Source organism: Elaeis guineensis, chromosome 3 (assembly GCF_000442705.2).
Source record: "Elaeis guineensis isolate ETL-2024a chromosome 3, EG11, whole genome shotgun sequence".
In the NCBI taxonomy this organism is placed as follows: Eukaryota; Viridiplantae; Streptophyta; class Magnoliopsida; order Arecales; family Arecaceae; genus Elaeis; species Elaeis guineensis.
In genome coordinates, this window is record NC_025995.2 from 18,008,104 (window position 1) to 18,030,750 (window position 22,647).

General features: G+C 38.6%; 2 protein-coding genes across 2 annotated transcripts; both read left to right on the plus strand.

Moving 5' to 3' along the window:
• Positions 1–15,922: 15,922 nt before the first annotated feature.
• LOC140856190 (cytidine deaminase 1-like) lies at positions 15,923–16,891 on the plus strand. Its single transcript, XM_073253336.1, has 2 exons — positions 15,923–16,148; positions 16,689–16,891. The coding sequence occupies exons 1-2, from the start codon at positions 15,923–15,925 to the stop codon at positions 16,889–16,891; spliced, it is 429 nt and encodes a 142-aa protein (XP_073109437.1).
• A 2,575-nt stretch (positions 16,892–19,466) lies between these two features.
• On the plus strand, positions 19,467–21,865 carry LOC105042187 (UPF0481 protein At3g47200-like). Its single transcript, XM_010919308.4, has 2 exons — positions 19,467–20,039; positions 20,851–21,865. Exons 1-2 carry the CDS (start codon positions 19,467–19,469, stop codon positions 21,625–21,627), a joined length of 1,350 nt encoding a protein of 449 aa, XP_010917610.1. The 3' UTR covers positions 21,628–21,865.
• Positions 21,866–22,647: the final 782 nt, after the last annotated feature.

A 22,647-nucleotide genomic window follows, 5' to 3' on the forward strand; every position in this document is an offset into this window, starting at 1 on the left:
TGACATGAACCTACTAACCTCACTTACTGCATGGGCAAGATCTATTGAAAAATATGTCCTAAAGCCAATCATCTATTTGTAAACAATTGAGCTATTTATAAATTATATATGAATTATTAATTAATAAAAATTATTTGATATTTTTTCATCATAAATTATGCATCCTCTTTTATAAACTTTTGTGTTATAATGAGGTCCTTAGAACTACTTTCAATGGATAAAAGATGATTTATTATGTAGTTTTTAAACTTATTCATGATCAAATGAAAAGCTATTACTATAACAATAGCATTTATCAAATATAGATCATTGTATGCCATATGGATTGGTTTGTCCTCGTAATCAAAAAGTGTGGAGACACTGATATGACATACAAGTAAAATATAGGAGTACATTAATATTGAACGCGATCAAACTGTGAAGCACTCTACTATCAAGAGTAGCTCACGAAAGATATGGGTATAAGTATTCTTTCGACCTCAGATCATCATAGTGACTTGCAAGTAACTCACTGTGCTTTGATACCGGACTATCTAAATTTCTAATTCAGTGACGGAAGATTTTTGGATACTGTCAAATACTTATGGTCGGTGTATGAGTCAAGATGGAATTGATCACTTCTGATTTCAAGAGATAGTACTACATTGTGTTTCAATTTAGTAAAATCTTAACCAGGATAGTTCTTGTGAGGAATCACAAGATTTATGAGGTTGAGATACATTATGGATATACTGATTAAGAGTTGACAGTTTAACTCTGAAGTCATCCTGAGCATTGAGAGTCAAAGAGATGAATTATACCGTAACTATATATTAGGGTTCTTAAATATTACTTTGCAATTATTCAGCCGATTCAGATATCAGGTATCATTGCTAGATGGTCACTTCGATTAGTACAAAAAAATTTTCTATGCTATCAATTTAGGTTCGAACCTATGGGGTCACATATATTAAAAGTTTCTATCTGATCAAATAGCTGATCGACGATTGAGAATCATTCAAGAGTATAATTATCAATTTGATTGATGGTTAACCTTATGCAAAAATTATGATGAAATAATTTGCTAAAAGTTAGTGAATTGTAGGAAGATTAATTAATAATTAGATTACTAATTAGTATAATTTGATTGAGTAATAAAATTTGGATCAAGTCTAATTGAATTAGACTCAATTAGGTTTGACCTGATTAGATTATGAGATGACCTAATCATTAAGGATGATTGATTTTTGATTTGATCAGGACTTGGGCTCGATTAATTTCTAATTGAATTAGAATTTGATTGAGGTAATTAGGTACCTAATTGGATTAGGTTTAAGTTTCCATTTGTGTCTAACCAATTTTGGTTTGGATTGGAACAAATGGGAGTCCAATTGGATTGGACTCAAACCCTAGAGCCAACCAGCTTATCCACGCCCATCTTGTTCACACAAAATTTAGATTTTACGTGATGTTTCTTCATGCCAAATAGATGGTTTCTCACCCTTTCTCATCGTCTATCTGGATAGGATAGATCTTGGTTTAAATTGAATTCAAATCTGATTTGAATTCGACTTGGATAAAGCTTTATTTGAATTTGATTCTAACTAAACCTATCATTATCTTATCCTATCCACTCCTCACCACCACCCTTAAGAAGGATCCAATTTTGTGTGACAAGTTGTGTTGGTCTTTTACTGTGAAAGAGGTTTCTAAGTAGGGGCATGAAAATCGAGAGTAGGGAGGGTCTTCTGTGCATGTAACAGAGGATATATATTTCCTCTTGGGTGTGAGTTTCTTGAGTGGGTTCCTTAAGGTTCTGATTCTAGGATTTTGAGAAGAGAGAAAAGTGAGAAGAGAGTTTGTCTCCTCTTCACAGTCTTCCACCACATCATCCTCCTAAATCCATCTTCGATTTCGAAAGAGTCCTTGAGATCCGAAGAGGAACTAGATTGGCCTCTGCTCGAGCTAGCACTTTCGGAGAGACTGATCAGCATCAGAACTTCGTGTGGACATTCTATAGAGATCAAACATTCTATGCAGCTACTCGACATCAAGAAGAATCTATTACCATGGTTGACAGTTACGCTGATCAACTACCCACGCTCTGATATGAGATCTATCTCAAAATAGATATGATCTAGTTTATTGTAGATGTGATCTACTATCCCGTATTGATATGATCAATAGTGCTTAGAAATCAGATTATGCATATTATTCATGTCATATGATCCTTAGTAGGTAGTTTTTAGATCTGATGTAATGCATGCATAGTAGATTAAAATGTTTAATCTAGTCTGCTTTTGCTAAAAATTTAAAAATGCATGCATGAAACTGCCTACATCTCCTTCAATTGGTATCAAAGCCTAGGTTCGATATGATATAAATATAAATATAAATAAATATATATATATATATGCATATATAGATCTAATTTCTAATTATTTAGATTAAATTTAAATAATTTTTATGCTCAGATATGATATTTGATCAGTTACATGTTTGATATGTTAGATTAGATGTCTCAATAGCTTAGTACTCAGATTATGCATCACCAAGCCATCAGTCATAAGAGCAAGTCGGATTTAAAGACCCTCTCTTCCCATTCCATAAATTTTTTTATGGTGTGTAGGGGTGCCACTGTGATATTTATGAAGAAGAATCATGAAAGGAAGAAAACTTACTTTTATGCAAAATTCTAGATCCGAAAATCTTAAGATCTGTTGTATGTGATACATTGTGCGAAAAGAAGTAACATCTAATTATTACGAATAAAATTATTTTAATCATGAAAAATAAAATTTAGAATCATAAATAAATTTAGATTAGATCTAAAATAATTTATGATTGATTTTATTGCTGGTTATGCAAAAATATGTGTTCTGAAAATTTTGCAATATATTACGGTATTGCTTGCTGAGTCGACTCAATTTTGTTTTGAGTCAACTCAGTACCCTGGTTAGTCGGCTCAATCTCCTGCTGAGCCAACTTAGTGAGTCAACTATATCTCAGAACTTAATCGACCCACTATAATGAGTTGGCTTAATCATTAGTGAGCGGATTCAAATTTCAGAACCAAATATTTATGCATAAAAGTTAATGTAAAGGTCTTTACATGTGAAATGATTTCAAAACCTAACCTAAACTCATATTAATTCTACACTTAATTGAGAATTAAAAGTTGAATTATTTAGATCTTGAATTATGAATTTAAGATCTAATGACATTGCATAAAATATGGGGCTATGGGTTCGCTTGAATGAAGTCCTTTTAACTGGGTTAAACCTAAGATTATAATCAAAGAGTTAATGGTCTAAATTGAGTAATTGATCAAATCTAACTAAATATTGATTTAGATTAGGTCAAGGATGCTCTAGATCAAATATAATAGTTGTAGTTGGTGAAGTCCATATCTTTGATTGGACCAAATGGATTTGATTATTAGCTCAATGGTCAAACTCAAATCTATTAGCTGATTAAATTAAAACAGATAAACCGATTGGTGTCTAAGACAAGTGGCTGAATGAAATTTTTAATTAGAACCGTTCTCTTTTCTAACCAACTACGTTGGTGTTTAACTAAGAAAAAAATGAGGACCCTCCTGTCGGTCTCTACTTACCTAACCAATATGATCGATCTGATTTTGATTAGATCACTTAATGATTTGGATTGACCCATGCTAGCTAGGTAAATCAGTTTTGACTAATTTAGGTATTTCTAGACTGGCTTGTCTTTAGTCTTCCTTGATGGCTTTGTGAAGTCAGTGAGAGAATTATGATTAGCTGATCAATCTCTTCTCTTATTTCTATAAATATATAAATAAATCTTCTAAACTATTAGATCCTTAAAATGAAATAGTTATGGAGATAACTAGATTATAGCCTCCCATTAAGGTGGATGATAATCGGTCCAATAGTCTGATAATCACTGGAGGTGCCACACTCCTGGTACTTATCTGCTATTAAATTATCATTCATTATATGATAACTCAGTTGTGTCTCTTTGATGGGTGGTTAGGTTGGTCGAGCCACACTCAGATCTAAACATTCTTAGTTAGATGTGCTGAGCATGGTCATGTTAATGATTGGATCTAATCAAAATTTTTAGTAGAGATACTACATGCCTGCTGAAGTGAAGTCTGGAGCAAAATCAATTATCAAAAATTATTTAAAAAATTAATTGATTAAGAATCTACTCGTAGATGCACATGAGTTGGCCGAGCCACACTCGGGCCCTTTGCAGTTTGTGTAGATTCTAGTATCTGTTAAGGGATTAAAGTAATTTCTCAATTGAAAGTAGAGGTTACCAATTCGTATAAAATAGTGAGAGAACTTTTAGACTAAAAGTCTGTCTTTACACTTTAATAATTCATATACTAATAGATCTTATGATTTTTCCTTTTATGCAGTTATGGTTAGTACCTTATCGCTCCAATCATTATTAAATAGTGATAAGTTGATGGGATCCAATTTTGATAGTTGGTATCAAAAATTAAAGATTATTCTGAAGTACGAGCGGATCTTATATATTCTCACAGATTCGATACCTGAGAAACCTGCTCTGAATGCTCACGGTGCGGTCTGAGATATTTACCAAAAATGGCTCAATGATCGAACCATGGTACGTTACATCATGTGGGTGATGATGGCGATGATGAACGATGAGTTTCATCGCAAGTTTGAGGATGCTCAGTCGGAGGATATGCTTAAAGTGTTAAATGAGTCCTTCGGCACTCCTGATGATGTTGAGAGGCACAAGATCAGTTGTATCATCTTCAATGCTTGGATGAGGGAGGGCGTGTCGGTCACTGATCATGGACTATACATGATCAAATAGATCAAGCACCTGAGGAAACTTAGATTTTTCTTTCACGAGCAGCTTGGAAAAGATGCGATTCTGAACTCTCTATCCAAGTCCTACCTCCTTTCCTTAGTCATTATAGAATGACTAAGCCTGTAGTTAACTATCACGGTTTGCTGGGATTGCTGCTGACTTTTGAGAAGAATCACCAGCTCCATAAGAAGATGATGAATGTGGTTGGTGGGTCTTCAGCAGGGCGTCGTCCCTTTAAAAAAGAAAAAAATAATAAGAAGAAGATGCAGAGGGCTAGGGTGTTTAAGCCCGATCAAATCAAGAAGTTCAAGTTCGATCAGAGTTATACAAAGTGCTTTTACCATAAGAAGCTGGATTATTGGAAGAGAAATTATCCTCAATACATAGCTTTTCTTGACCTAAATAGGCCGAATAAGAGAAAGAAGCAAATAGTTGCTGATCAAGATAATTATATGATAATATCTTGTAACTTCTTATTTGTGATAATATAATCTGAGTATTAGATACTGATAGTCTTACTAATATTTGTAATTCATTGCAGAGACTTTAGGTCAGTAGGAGGTTTGAAGACGATGAGAGATTTCTGAAATTAGAGATGGAAGATCAGTTCAATTCTAGCTTTAGAAATTATCAAACTTGTTTTCAATTTAGAAGTTGTCATTTTGAGTGATTATCACTTTTGTCCTAGTTTTTTATTGAATGTAATTTTTGTAAGCCTTCTAGCCATGAACGGTTATAAATTTTCAATAAAGAATAATCATTGTGATATCATTGTGAATGGTGTTGCTGTGATGTGTGGATAAATACATAATGGCATTTATACTTTATCATGGCCTATTAGTATAATATACACATCGAATAAATATCCTAGAGTAGATAATATCTCGAAAGCTTATCTTTAGTATTGTAGGTTAGGTCATATTAACAAGAAAAAGATAAACAGATTAACTAAAGAGAGAATCTTCGAAGTCGATGATTGTGAATCATTGCTAATCTATGAGTCTTATCTTTTGAAAAAAATGATCTAGTCATTTTTTACTGAAAAAGATGAACGAGCCTGTCAAGTTTTAAGTCTAGTACATACTGATATATGTGGACCCATGAACACAAGTGTCAAAGGTGGGTATTACTACTTCATTACGTTCACTGATGATCTATCTAGATATGGGTACGTCAATCTTATAAAATATAAATCTGAATTATTTGAATATTCAAATAATTTTATAGTGTGGTTGAAAAATAAACTGGAAAGAGTATTAAACTCTTTGATCTGACTGAGGAGGTGAATACCTCACCAGTGAGTTTTTCATATATCTAGAAGAGAATAAAATTCTCTCTCAATGGATCCCTCTTGGGACACCATAACATAATAGGATGTCAAAAAAGAGGAATTGAACTTTGTTTATAAGTAAAACACCGTATGAGATATGGATAGGGTATAAGAAAGTACTCTCAGATCTTAAGTTTGGGGGTGTTCAGCTTATGTCAAATATTTAAAAATAGATAAACTTGGATTTAAATCTAACAAATATTTATTTATTGGATATCCGAAAGAAATTAAGGATATTACTTCTATCTTGCTGAAGAACAAAAGATGTTCGTCAGCTATAAGGCTATCTTTTTGGAAAAAAATTTTTTGGAAAGAAACTAATGTCACTAAGATTGAACTTGATGAAGTTCAACAGATAGAAGAATTGACAAAAATAAGTGAGCCTATAGAACTAGATTTGATTAGATCAAATCCTGAGCCGTTGTAGATGCACCTTTGAGGAGATCTAGTAGAGTACCATATCAGCTAGATAGATACTATGATTTTTTGATTTGAGATGGTAATCTTTTGAACTTGATGAAAATAATTAGGATCCAATCACTTACATGGATGTCATGCAGAGATCCGACTCTGATAAGTACTTGAAGCCATGAAGTCCAAATGGAGTTCATGAAAATCAATGATGTATGAACACTCGTTGATCTATCTGAAGGGGTAAATCTATAGCGTGTAAGTGAATTTTCAAAAGAAAAAAGGCACAACGGGAAGGTGGAGACCTATAAAGCTCATTTGGTTGTCAAGGAATATCATCAATATTATGGTATTGGCTATGACAAATTATTTTTTTCTATGATAATACTCAAGTCCATTCGAATTATGCTTGCAATAGTAATATACCTGGATTATGAGATTTGATAAGTGAATGTTAAAACTACTTTCCTAAATGAAAGTGGAAGAAGAGATGTACATGATACAACCTGGAGGGTTCATATCCGCAGATGAATCTAAAGTGTGCAAGCTTCAGAGATCCATTTATGGATTGAAGCAGTACCTCAGAGTTGGAACATATGTTTTGATAAGATGATCAAATGTATGGCTTTTTAAGAACGGAGAAGAACCTGCATATATAAATGCGTTAATAGTTCTATAGTCTATTTTTTTATTGTATATGGATATATTCTCTTAATCGATAATGATATCCTGTATTTTAGAAATAAAAGTATGACCATCATCATAGTTCTCCATAAAAGATTTGAGATAAGCATCCTACGTCTTAGGGATGAAAATCTATAGAGATAGATCTAAGAGATTGCTTGGATTGTCCCAATCTATACATAGACACCATGCTGAAACAGTTCAGCATGAAGAATTTCAAGAAATGCTATCTTCCGATAGATCATGAAATTTTCTTTCTAAGAAGAATTATGAACAATCCCTCAAGAAAGAGAGTGTATGAGTAGAATCCCATATACCTCAATGGTGGGATCTATAATATACATCATGATATGTACGAGATCGAATATTGCCTACTCATTAGGGATAGTGAGCAAGTATCAGTCTGATCTGGATGAGAACCATTGGAAGATTGTAAAATCTATCCTTAAGTATTTAAGAAATATTAAGGATCAATGACTAATTTATGGAGAATCTGACTTAAAACTTATGAGATTTATAGATTTTAATTTTCAATCAGATCATGATGATAGCAAAACATTTTTAGATACATTTTTATCCTGAATGGTGGAACGATCTGTTGAAAAAATTTTAAGTAGTACACTGTAGCCGACTCCATCTATGGGGCAAATATATTACAGTATTCGATGCTATCAAAAAGTTGTTTGATTATGAAAGTTTATCAGTGAGCTTGGAGTACTTTTCGTAATTAAAGATCCAGTTCTCCTGTATTGTGACAAAATTGGAGCCATTGCTCAAGCTAAGAAATCCAAGTCTCATCAGAGAACTAAGCACATCCTCCATTGCTATCACCTTATCAATGAGATCGTAGATTGAAGTGACATCAATCTTCAGAAGATCGATGGAAAGAAGAACCTAACTGACCCATTAACTAAAGTCCTCAGAATCAAAGAGTTCGATGATCACAAGTAGAAGATAGAATTAGAAACTGTTTCAATTGGCTTTAATCTACGTGGAAATTGTTGACAAATATATCCTAAAATCAATCGTCTGTTTGTAAACAATTAAGCTATTTATAAATTATATATGGATTATTAATTAATAAAAATTATTTTGTATTTGTTCATTATAAATTATGCATCTTCTTTTATGAACTTCTGTGTTATGATGAAGTTCTTAAAACTACTTCTAATCGATAAAAGAGGATTTATTGTATAATTTTTAAACTTGTTCATGACCAAATGATGTGCTATTATAAGGATGATAGCATTTATCAAGTATAGATCGTTGTGTGCCATATGGGTTAGTTTATCCTTGTAATCAAGGAGTGTGGAGATATTGGTATGGCATATAAGTGAAATATAGAGTATATTTATATTGAATGTGATCAAACTGTGAAGCACTTTATTGTCAAAAGTAGCTCGTGAAAGATATGGGTATAAGTATTTCTCTGACCTGAGATCATCACAGTGACTTACAAGCAACTCACTGTGCTTTGATGTCGGACTATCTGAATTTTTAATTCAATGATGGAAGATTTTTGGGTATAGTCAAATACTTATAAAATCGGTATGTGAGTCAAGATAAAATTGACCACTCCTGATTTTAGGAGATAGTCCTACATTATGTTTCAAGTCAGCAAATCTTGATCAGGATAGTCCTTGTGAGGAGTCACAAGATTTATAAGGTTGAGATACATTATGGATGTACTGATTAAGAGTTGACAGTTTAACTCTGAAGTTATCCTGAGTATTGAGGGTCAAAGGAATGAATTATATGATAACCATATATCAGGATTCTTGAATATTACTTTGCAATCATTCAGTCTATCCAGATGTCAGGTACCATTGCTAGATAGTCATTTCGATTAGTACAAGAATTTATTTCTATGCTATCGACTTAGGTTCGAATCTATAGGGTCACACATATTAAAAATTTCTGTCTGATCAGATGGCTGATCAATGGTTGAGAATCATTTAAGGATATAATTATCAATTTGATTGATGCTTAATCTTATGTAAAAGTTATGATGAAATAATTTACTAAAAGTTAGTGAATTATAGGAGGATTAATTAGTAATTAGATTACTAATTAGCTTAATTTGATTGAGTAATAAAATTTGAATCAAGTCTAATTGAATTAGATTCAATTAGGTTTGATCTGATTAGGTTATGAGATGACCTAATCGCTGAGGATGATTATTTTCTGATTTGATTAGAGCTTGAACTTGATTAATTTCTAATTGGATTAAGATTTGATTGAGATAATTAGGTGCCTAATTGGATTTAGTTTAATCTTTCATTTGTGTCTAACCAATTTTGGTTTGGATTGGAACAAATAGGAGTCCAATTAGATTGGACTCAAAGCCTAGCGCCAACCACCTTATCTGCACCCATCTTGTTCACACAAAATTCAAATTTTGCATGATGTTTCTTCATGCCAAACAGAATGTTTCTTGCCCTTTCTTATCATGCATTTGGATAGGATAAAGCTTGGTTTAAATTAAATTCAAATCTGATTTGAATTTGACTTGGATAAAATTTTGTTTGAATTTGATTCTAACTAAACCTATCATTATCTTATCGTATCCACTCCTCACCACCACCCTTAAGAAAGATCCAATTTTGTGTGACAAGTTGTGTTGGTCTTTTACTGTGAAAGAGATTTTTGAGTAGGGGCATGAAAATGGAGTGGGGATGGCCTTCTATGCATGTAACAGAGGATATATATTTCCTCTTGGGCATGAGTTTCTTGAGTGGGTTTCCTAGGGTTCTGATTCTAGGGTTTCGGGAAGAGAAGAGAGTTTGTCTCCTCTTCACAGTCTTCCACCACATCATTCTCCTAAATCCATCTTCAATTTTGAAAGAGTCTGTGAGATCCAGAAAGGAACCAGATCAACTATCGAAAAGATCTTTGCACGAGCTTACACTCCCGAGGAAACCGATCAGCACTAGAACTTCGTGTGGACATCCTATAGAGATCGGATGCTCTATGCGGCTGCTCAGCATCAGAAAAAATCCATTACCATGGTTGACAGTTATGGTGATCAACTACCCACACTCTGATATGAGATCTGATCTCAAAATTGATATGATCTAGTTTATCATAGATGTGATCTACTATTCTATATTGATATGATCAATAGTGCTTAGAAATCATATTATGCATATTATTCATATCATATGATCTTTAGTAGATAGTTTTTAGATTTGATCTAATGCATGCATAGTAGATTAAAATATTTAATCTAGTCTGCTTCCACTAAAAAATTTAAAAATGCATACATGAAACTGCCTATGTCTCCTTTAAGATCTGGCCTGCAACACATCATGGTGTACATTAGGCTTTCTACACCTAAGGCATAAGGTACTCTCTCCATCTTCTGAGCCTCCACCTCAGTCTATGGTAACATGGTCCTTGAAAGGCTGATGTGCCTGACAAGTAGCAGCATTGCCGGTTTGGCTTCCTTCATCCCAAACCTCTCAAATACTTTTTGATCTGAGATAAATGCAGCAACCTCTTGGCTCTTTCTCTAAAGATCTCTATATTTAGAATTTTCTTTATAGATCCTAAATTTTTCATCTCGAACTCTCGAGACAAGGCTGCCTTCAGTTCCTGCACAATCCTCCTACTTTTACATGCTATCAGCATGTTATCTACATACAAGAGTAGGTACAATCTAAACTCATCTTTTAAAGTTTTCACATACACACAAGGGTAAAACTCGCACCTGGAAAGCCCAGTACTTCTCACATAAGAGTCAAAGCACTGGTACCACTGCCTCGATGATTGCTTCAATCTGTAGAAAGATTTCTACAACAAACAGACTTTTTCTTGAGACTCCAGCTCTTTGAAACCCCATGGCTGCTCCATGTAAATGCTTTCCTCCAGGTGTCCATGGAGGAAGGCCGTCTTAACATCCATCTGCTCTAGTTCTAGATCCTATGCTGCTATGATACTCAACAGCGAGTGTATGGATGTATGCCTGACGATCGAAGAGAACACCTCACTAAAATCGATGCTTTTCTTTTGAGAGTATCCCTTGGCTACTAACCCTCATCTTGTACCTCATACCTCCCTGCTCTGAAGGTCCTTCCTTGCATTGGTAAATCCATTTGCAACCAATAGGTCTCTTCTCCTGTGGTAATTGTACCAACTGTCAGTCTGATTATTGTGGACAGACTGCATTTCTTCAAACATCACCTGGAGCTATCTATCTCTGTCATAGCTTTCCACCACCTCCTCATAGGTGTAGAGATCCCCATTCATTATCATTCGGGTATATGACACCAAATCTTCAAAGCCATATCGATCCAGTTGCCTCATGTTCCTCTTTGGCTTGTGCAGTATAACCCCGATATCTGTTTTGGATCCAACTTCTTTCTATTGAACCCCTTAGCTTTTACCTTCTGTCTCAGTCCTCTCCACCTATGGAGATACCTTTGGAGAGTGCTCCATCTAAATACTGAGTCCTCTAGATGTACTTGCAAAAGTCAAAACAGTATAAAAAGTTAACTGTCCATCGCTACTTGGCTGGACCTCCTACTGCTCCTGTTGTTCCTCCATGCCTCCTTCCCTTTGGAGAACTGAGTGTTCATCGAAGACCACATCCCCACTGCTGACAGCCTTCTTCTCTAAGGGATTTCACAGCCAATATCCCTTAACACCTCATGGATAACCAAGAAACACCATCTTCTTTGATTTGGCATCCAATTTGCTCCGCTCACTAGCACCCACATGCATATAGACTGTGCACCCAAACATCCTTAGATGATTCAGCTCCACCTTCTTTTCAGACTATTTCTCCTCTAGAATTTTACCATCTAAATTGTATCTAAATTGGTGTGAGGTGAATGATTTACCAGACAAGAGGCTGCATCAGCTATATCTATCCAGAACGTCTTAAGAAGCTCTGCCTATAGCCTCATACACCTTACCTTCTCCATAAGGGTTCTGTTCATCCTTTCGACTATCCCATTTTGTTGAGTTCTCCTCATCGAAAAGTGCCTTTTGATGCTACACTCCTTACAAAAAATTTAAAACTTCTTGTTGGTGTATTCTCCGCTATTGTCTAACTGCAGACACTTCACACTGCAATCCTGTTCTTTCTCCACTTCAGCTTTCTAGACCTTGAACTTTGTAAAGACTTCTAATTTTTCCTTCATGAAATAGATCCAAATATTTCTTGAAAAATCATCTATCAAGATGAGGAAGTATCTCTCCCCATTTCTGACTGAAATCGGAGTTGGTCCCATACATCAATGTGAACTATCTCCAGTGGGGTTGCATTACGAACTGTATTGATGGAAAACTGTACTCTCTTCTGTTTGCTCATCTGGCATGGCTCATATACCTTTATAATGCCGCCATCTAGACCTGGGATCAACCTATTCTTGCTCATCACCTTCATCCCTCGGTCTCCCATGTGGCCCAAACAAAAGTATCACAACCAATAAGCCTCCTGCTGATCCTGCGCTGCAGCGGCTGTGTCAGATTCTTCGATCATCATAAATTCCACCATCCTATATAGGTTATTTTTCAACCTCCTCCCTCTCATCACAACCATGGCTCCCTGAAAAATATTAAGAATTTCACTTTTGGTATGACTACTGAAGTTGCAGCTATTCTGCTCTAAGTAGCCCAGTGACACTAAATTCTTCTTCAACTTTGGGACATGCTTTATATTAGTCAGAGTTCTCATGATCCTTTCAAATATCCTCACCCTAATGGTCCCTATATCAGCAACCTTGTATGGATGATCATCTCCAAATGTCATGCTCCCTTCATCCATCTTGATGTATGTAGTGAACCAAGACCGGTTCCATGTGTAGTAGTGAGAGCAGGCTGAATCCAGGATCTATACTTTTGTGCTATTTTGTGACCATCCGATACCACCAAGAGGTTGTCCTCCATCTCGAGACCAGCCACCGTACCTAGTGAATCAGATCCTCTCTTTTCTTTTACTTCTTCTTCCACAGTAGACAATCTCGCTTGAAGTGCCCGATCTCATTACATTTGAAGCACTTGGCTTCCTTCTTACCTTTCTGAGACTTTGATCATCCCCTTTGCTTGCTTCATTTCTTTCCTCTTCCAGATCTCTTCTCTATGGCTTAGCCCTACTGAGAGAGTGCTCCAACAATTAGTATCAGAGTGAGGTTGTAGGTTCAAAATCTGTCAGACTCTTTAGATGTCGTTGGGGGGAGATTGTTGGCCATATGCCAGCGGACACCTAATGAGACCCAAGGAGGGATTGCCAGCCAGGGGGTGGCTAATGATAGTTAGGGGTGGCGGATGATGTGGCAACAAGTCTTGAGGATTGGTAGGATTACATGAGACTGACCATCCAGCCTGTCATATGGGGGTGATCTATTTTAATGCAGATCAACTCAGGGATACAGAGTTCTATGTAGTTAATAAAGACTAATAAACCCCACATTCTCTTAGGCAATTGTCTTTTGAGAAGTTGATTAGGGACTAAGGTCCAATACCTCCGACTCAAGCCTAACTATGTGAAGCTTCTAAATATAAAAATTTAAAATAAATAAAAAAATTTATTAATACTGTTTGACTTACCTACTATGATGGTTGTGACAATGAGCTCAGCTGATCGTGCAAATTTCATATGACTTGAGTAAAGACATTTGATGCATAAATGAATAAATCTATAATATATATATATATATATATATATATATTAAAATGGAGGCATTTGCATTGGAAATCCTCCATCCACCACGTGTCCTTAATATACAAGCTTTCATCCGCCATGTGTCCAAAGGCAGTATCTATTTTTATTTTTTTGCTTCACATCCCATTTTTCCCATAGGATGGGTCTCGATGCCATGAGATAGAAATGGAGATGGGCTGGAAATCCATGCACTTGTGTTGGCCAATCATTCGTCAGAAGATAGAGATGGATCCGAAGAGGAACCCAGTGATGCCGAAGATGAGGCAAGCTATGTAGAAGGCAGAGGATGAGGTGAGGCAGCGAAAACAAGAGGACAAGGGAGGGGAGAGGGAGTGCGAGTAGAGGACCTTGGCATATGTAGGCATGGCTTCTAGTGACTAATAACCCTCTTAAAGATTTTTAGGGTTTGGATCAGAGATGCTAGGGGTATTCTTACCTCGAGATGGAGGAAAAGACTATCAGAGTGATGTATGTAGTGAACCAAGACCGGTTCAATGTGTAGTGGTGAGAGCAGGCTGAATCCAGGATCTATACTTTTGTGCTATTTCTATGACCATCCGATACCACCAAAAGGTTGTCCTCCATCTCGAGACCAGCCATCGTACCTAATGAATTAGATCCTCTCTTTTCTCCTGCTTCTTCTTCCACAGTAGACAATCTCGCTTGAAGTGCCCGATCTCATTACATTTGAAGCACTTGGCTTCCTTCTTACCTTTCTGAGACTTTGATCGTCCCCTTTGCTTGCTTCATTTCTTTCCTCTTCCAGATCTCTTCTCTATGGCTAAGCCCTACTGGGAGAGTGCTCCAACAATTAGTATCAGAGTGAGGTTGTAGGTTCAAAATCTGACAGACTCTCTAGATGTCGTTGGGGGGGAGATTGTTGGCCATGTGCCAGCAAACACCCAATGAGACCCAAGAAGGGATTGCCAGCCAGGGGGTGGCTAATGATAGTTAGGGATGGTGGATGATGTGGCTACAAGTCTTGAAGATTGGTAGGGATTACATGAGACTGACCATCCAGCTTGTCACATGGGGGTGATTTATTTTAATGCAGATCAACTCAGGGATACAGAGTTCTATGCAGTTAATAAAGAGTAATAAACCCCACCTTCCTTAGGCAATTATCTTTTGGGAAGTTGATTAGGGACTAAGATCCAACACCTCCGACTCAAGCCTAACTATGTGAAACTTCTAAATATAAAAATTTAAAATAAATAAAAAAATTATTAATACTGTTTGACTTACCTACTATGATGGTTGTGACAACGAGTTCAGTTGATCGCACAGATTTCATATGACTTGAGTAAAGACATTTGATGCACAAATGAATAAATCTAATATATATATATATAATATAATATATATATATATATATTATTTATTATATATATATATATATATTAAAATGGAGGTATTTGCATTAGAAATCCTCCATCCACCACGTGTCCTTATTATACAAGCTTTCATCCACCATGTGTCCAAAGGCAGTATCTATTTTTTTTTTTGCTTCACCTCCCATTTTTCCCATAGGATGGGTCCCGATGCCATGAGATAGAATTGGAGATGGGCTGAAAATCCATGCACTTGTGCTGGCCAATCATTCGTCAGAAGATAGAGATGGATCCGAAGAGGAACCCAATGATGTCGAAGATGAGGCAAGCTATGTAGAAGACAGAGGATGAGGTGAGGCAGCAAAACAAGAGGACAAGGGAGGGGAGAGGGAGTGCGAGTAGAGGACCTTGGCATATGTAGGCATGGCTTCCAGTGACTAATAACCCTCCTAAAGATTTTAGGGTTTGGATCAAAGATGCTAGGGGTATTCTTACCTCGAGATGGAGGAAAAGACTATCAGAGTGATGGTGGAGATCGGGTTTATGATCGAGGCGGAGGCTGCAATGATAATGATGATGGAATTAGGCATCGCCTCCACATTGAAATTTTTGACGATGCTGGTCCCTGCCGTCTAAAGGCTGGCTCGGCCACCCATCTCAAACTTCTCAGTAGGGGCCGTTGGACTAGGAATGAGTGGTAGGATCTACATCGGGGTGAATGTGGAGTTCCCTGGGCTGCCGCTCCACCATTGCATTCACGCTGAGCAGCTCCTAATCACCAACACCACTATTCATGGTGAAGCCGGGATCCAATGCATCACTGTCTCCTCCGCTCCTTGCGGTCATTGCTGCCAGTTCCTCAAGGAGCTCTGTGGGGCAGTGGAGATCCAGATCCTCATGAGAGATTTAATGGAAAGTTGGGGGGGGGGGTTCAAATGATGGGCCAATTCATTGTCTCAAAACATGGAGCCATACATAATTTTATGATCCTTATTTAAACCGACTTCTTATTATATATTCTTTTGAAGCAATATGCAGATAAGTTTGTATCTTTTCTTAAGAGAAAGGATGATATGTTTATGTTATACATTTTTGTTTCTAGATTTTGAGATGCACTATTATATTAAAATGGAGGCATCTACATTGGTAGAGCCCCCATTTGCCATGTGCTCTTAGAAAAAAATCGATAATTCGATGGCTCCAAGTCTCCCACCCGATTGTGACTCTTAAGAATAGAAAATGAAAGGAAATACCCAACACAATACCCTAGCTTTCTTAAGTATATGGGATTATGTGCGAGTTGTGGCGGTGTGAGTTGGTTCCTTGAGGTTTTGAGAGCTTAATCTTGGTAGAAGCATGATATTTCATAGGGTTGGGAATTTTGTATCGAAAGGATTCTTCTTTGGCTGCAAAATTTTCAATTTATGGACTCTATTGTCATGATAACGATGTGGAGGCTACTGGACGGGGATTGTCGGTGGATGGCATTTTCAGTGGAGTCATGGTAGAGGTGATAAAATGGAGATTTCTGCATTGGCAGAGCCTCCATTTGACACATATATCTTTGTTGCCCTTACAGATGAGCTAAAGGATGAGGCCAACAGCCTTGCGGGTGGATTCCTGGCCAACCATGTCCTCAGAGATGATACAGGCTTCTAGAGCAAAATCGAGGCCCTGACTATGAATGTGCAAGTGGACGCTGATATGCTCGATCCAAATGAGGTCTTGACTTTTTCAGAGCCTCTTGAGCTCTGCCATGATAGTGAAAAGGGAGAAGAGAGAGCAAGCTCTGGAGGCAAAGAGTGAAGCATAAAAGAACAAATGCTAATACAAAAAGATGGTGAGGGTTTTAGGAGAATGTATGTTGAAACTGAGGGGGTCATCATACTTTCGGTCCCCCTCTTAGTACATCTTGAGCCTCCACTCGATCTTCCAGATCTTCTACTTGAGGTTATCCTCAAGCTTTGATCTTTGGGTCATTGAGAGTACCTTGGGCTAGGTCTCCACCTGAGGACTTGGATGTCTATTGCTATTGATTTGCCCTCTCAAAGCTTTGTTGGGGTGAGAGAGGGACCAGCAGACCCCAACTCAGAGTGATAAGAGTGCCACAGGGGCCTCTCTAGGATCCTAGGGTGGGGCTAGTGGCTATGCTGCAATGGAGCAACCTGGTGAACTAGTTTCCACTGATCTCGCCATTCCACCGCTGTTGGAGTTGTTGGATAGTGATGGTTAGCAACTAGACTTGTTGGATCAGGATGTTAAATTACTGAGGGTTTATTGTTATGGTGGGTAATGTCGGGCCTACTGCCTGAGGGTTTTGAATTCCACTAGCTTCCCTAGGAAGATTGGTGGCAGGAGGCAGTAAAGGTATCTTGCATTTGAGTTCTCACTATCTGTTTCCTCCTTTTGAGAACGGACGACTAGTAGCCTTTTTCTAGTGCTAGACTATTGCTGTAAGTTTTTGGATTGACCCGATCGCCCACCAACAAAGAGTTCGGGCCTAATAAAGGAGTGCTTCCTCCCTAAGAAACCTGCAATAGAAGTCCACATGCACCGGAGGTGCTCCGCTAGGGGACTCTCTAGTGCATAAGTTAGCTAAAATTTGAGAGCAAAAAAGAAAGAAGGGAAGAAATGAGAGAGTGTGGGCACTGTTCTGTATGTATGTGATTGTTGGCTTAACTTAGGATCCTCTAGTTGTCTTTTTGTATAAAGATGGAGCTGTAGGCTGTTATTTATAAATCAGTAGGCCATTAGATGCTAATATAATAGATTTTTAAGTCCTAATATGATAGGTTATTAGGATAAGGAATCCATCTACTAATCTACAAATCATGATTGTTAGTCATGGGTGCCAATTGTTCAAGTTCCAAAAGCCATTGGGAGATTCTAGCGAGCTGGTCCTGTCATTGAGATGGCTAGTAGGTTGAGGTCAGCATGGCACCAGAGCATCATCTCCGTCTAAATCTGAGATTGATTGAGCATATGTGAGGTCATAATCCTTAAGTTGGTGCTATCTGACATTTGGGTTGGTTTTTGATAAGCTAAAATTGGTATCGTTAAATCGGTGTCTATTTGGTGATGAGGTTGGCTGTTGTCTAGGGTCACAGACTTGCCCTTACATAGGAGTTATGATGTGGGTCAGGTCGCCTCAGTTCCAAGCCAAGGTATCCTGGTTAGCAAAAAAATGGCTCACCTAAATGTCTCATACCCCAACACATACCATTGTTCATCATTTCATCTGCATAATTAGCATGTCATAGCATTGCCTCACCTTTGGTCAAGTTCATGGCTTTAGGTTTGGCATTGATCTGCTACTTTAATTTTGGTCTATGACAGAATTTTGGTTCATCACTGACTTATCTAAAATTTTTGGGGTGCTTTGTCTCCGAACTTTCAAAAAAAAAATATCAATGAGAAAGTGTTTGGCATCTCAGGGGCATGTTATCCTTTTTCTCTACGTGAAGTCTTTTGTGCTTCGTTGGGACGTATATTCAATAGTTCCTTTAAAATTGTTTGCCTACACTCTCTCTCTTTCCAAGATTTTGTCACCATGACTGATCAGAAAAATAATGTTTTTATGCCACAGTTATGCTACATAAGCTTTGTACTGCCGGTATCGATGATAATTTTGGACCGTCCAGGTGATGCTATGTAGAGCCTAAAACTTGTCAGCAGTCTGTAGCCTATAACTTGAACGCCTGATCAATATGCAACCTGTAATCAAGCTTTCTCAGCTTGACTCACTTACTTCTTCTGTAAATAACTAACTGCATCATTCCATCAAAAAAAAAAAAAAAAAAAAAGGACCGTCCACTGTGGTCCAACATCATTTGAAGATTAAAGAAGTTGCATGGTAAAAGGGATCAAAGGATAAAAGTGAACAAAGGTGCACATTAGAAGGGGTCAAAGAATAAAAGGAAGTCGGGGCTATGGAGCATATTTGCAGTGACTTGGAATGGAAGACTTCTTTTGATTCATGAAGGACACGTAGCCCCTAGGTACTTTTCGTTCTCTAGGAATTCCTCCCCGGTTCCATACTCCTCCCCACACCTTGCGATCTTCTAGCAGGCTCCAACTCAGCCCATATGAAGACCTTTGGTAAAGCCTGGCCAATTCCGTCATGTCACGTGGCTGTAAAGCAAAAGAGAGACACCGAATGAAGCCCTGGATTGCTGCAATAGGTGTACACGAAGGTCTGGACTCGTCATTCTAGATCTAGTTTCCATTTCCAGCCATGGCCTCAGGAGAGTGGAGCTGGGTGGCCGACTTCAGTAGCCAGGTCAAGAACGTGAATCCCTCGGACGAGCTGGAGCTCTGGAGGAAGCAATCCATCTACAGGGTGCCTGCATGCATCAAGGATCTCAACAGCAAAGCCTACAAGCCTCAGGTGGTGTCATTTGGGCCCTTCCACCACGGCGAAGCCCAGGTGATGCCCATGGAAGAGCACAAGCACAGAGCCCTCCTCCACTTCCTCAAGAGGTCGGTGAAGCCCTTGGAAGACTTCGTGACTGAAATGGAGGAGGTGGTGGAGCAACTGCAGGATGCCTATCAGAACCTCGACGAGCACTGGAGGAGAGGTAGACAGGAATTCTTGCAGCTTATGATTGTTGATGGATGTTTCATGCTTGAAATCATGCGTGTCTCCACCGGGCGCTCCAATGATTATACCTTCAACGATCCCATCTTTAGCAGTCATGGGGTGCTCTACACTGTGCCTTACATAAGGAGGGACATGCTGATGATCGAGAACCAGTTACCTTTGTTGGTTCTGGAGAAGCTGGTTGCCGTTGAAACCGGCAAATCTAGGGTAATAATCCTCAAACCGCCTCTTTCTCTCTCACACACACATAATTCTGTACATCTTTGTAGTTGTTACCATGCTCGCTTGATATCTATCAGGCATGCGTAAAATAGGCTTTTGCTTGGGGATCACATACTAAGCTACAAACTCTTGGTCACAGACAGGGGATCACCTCTATGACTGTCGAATTCTTCCCACCTATATATCAGTGATAAAAATAAGAAAGATACCTCTCATCCATATACAGACTTTTCAAGTGGAAGCTTTTATTATAGTGTAGAAAGAAGAAAGGTATGTTGTAATGTAGAAGGAAAACATCATTATTCCCACACTGGTTGTGAGTCAACGAAGTCTCTAGCTTATATAGAAAAGAACCATGCTTCCGTATGAAGTATTTTTTAAAGGACAAAATTGTGAGACTCATGAATCAGAATGGATAATACCTCTAGTGCTGAGTTATAAGCCCTTAACTGCAACATTCTCTATGTTAATTTTTTCTCCTCCATGATCATCTAAATATTAGACCCGAGCACATAAACGAAACCAGTTATTGGCTAAGTTTTTTCAGCTTCCTTTGATCCCAATTATCGCGTCTTCAGAAGACAATTCAAATATAGTTCTGATCAGCAAATAAGGATTCATCATATAATTAAGATGAAACTTAAGAGTTCCGATCAAAGGTGGTACTTTTACAAATCTTTATTTGCTCAGGATAAAGTCGGATGAACTGAATTGCTGATCGTTTGTTGTATGTTGTTGTACGTGTTGCCCCGTCTTCCATTTTGGCGGTGCTGCTGCTGCTACATTCTGCACATAGATCGATGATCAGATCAACAAGCAGGTTCTCAAGTTCTACGCTCCCATCGCCCGGCCCCCGCCGCCGGGCCTAGGCCTAGGCCTCCACCCCCTCGACCTCTTCCGCAGGAGCTTGCTCCATGGCCCTACCCACCGCTCCCCCACCCGGTCGGAGACGGGGTCCAGCGAGATCATCCGGTCGGCGGTGGAGCTGTACGAGGCTGGCATCCGGTTCAAGAGGAGCAAGACGAGCAGCCTCCGTGACATCAAGTTCAGCCACGGCGTCCTCAGCCTCCCCGTCATCGTCGTCGACGACAACACCGAGTTCATGTTCCTCAACCTCATGGCCTTCGAGCGCCTCCACGTCGGCGCCGGCAACGAGGTCACCTCCTACGTCTTCTTCATGGACAACATCATCGACTCTGCCAAGGATGTCAGCTTGCTGAATTTCAGGGGGATCATCCAGAACGCCATCGGGAGCGACAAGGCCGTGGCCAAGCTGTTCAACAGCCTTTCCAAGGACGTGGTGCTGGACCCGGAGAGCAGCCTGGACCACGTGCACCGCGAGGTGAACGAGTATTGCCGCAAGAGGTGGAACATGTGGCGGGCCAATCTCATCCACACCTACTTCAGGAGCCCATGGGCTTTCCTCTCCCTGGCCGCTGCCATCTTTCTCCTCCTGAACACGGTGGCACAGACCCTTTACACCGTCTTATCTTACTACCAACAGTTGGAGAGTGGTGGCTCCCCTCCTTCGCCGCCCGAGCTCGCGCCACCTCCATTCCATTCTCCCCATTGAGTGATTAAATGCTTCCGTTGGTGCGCCACCTCCATTCCATTCTCCCCATTGAGTGATTAAATGCTTCCGTTGGTGCGTTTGGTGTGGTCTTCGTTGATGGGTTTAACTTTCGTGGGCTGACATGAGGGATTTTTATTTTTCTACGTTTGGTTATGTTTGCAATCGTTTATTGGGAGACCTGTTGATCTCTTTATTTGTTCATTGATTGTGACTGTATTTATTTCCTTCTTGTTTTTTTGATAAGAATTTCTTTCTTGTTCATCAATTCAACCTAGTGATGGTACAAAACTACAAAAACTTTGATTCCACTCAGCTGTGTCTATACATATCGATACACCTAATAAGAACAAACCATAGCCGAGTTGGCAAAACCGACCAACCAAAACCTGACACGAGTTTTCCAAAAGCCTTTACCTCGAGCAATCAGCTTTGGCCATGTGGCTAATCCAGGGGCATGGGGGAGATGCCTAAATCTTCCGCTATCTGGGTACCACTGGTCTACATGGCAACGGTTTCTATAACCATGAGGTACGTGGAATCACTGTGTTTCTAGAACGACTGTCCAAAATGGCTGATTTGCACAATCCAATATTCCGTTATAGTAGATACCAATCCTCGACTATATAAATTGCTCTAGGGGGACTCTCCAGATAAATTTAAAGTTCCAAGTTTGTGTACTAGGAAATTTAGGTTCTGTGTTCTAAACTATGTTCCAAGCCTAAGATCTTTGTTCTAAGCTCTATGTTCTCTCGGTTTCTACCTCTTTGCCACTTATGCATATCTTCCCCTCTTTCTTAGGGGTTATCTGATTTAGGTATCGAAGGGTTTTTTCGTCAAAGGCTCTAGCCAATGATTTCCTGTCATATATGTTTTAAGATTAGCAATATAGGACTAAGATTTGACTACAATTTTCTTTCCTCAAACTTCTGTTTAGGTGCGATCGACTAGTTGTGTTGATCATCCAATTCCAACTATCATCATCCCTTTCTAAAAGAGGCACATCGAGATCTTCATCCCATG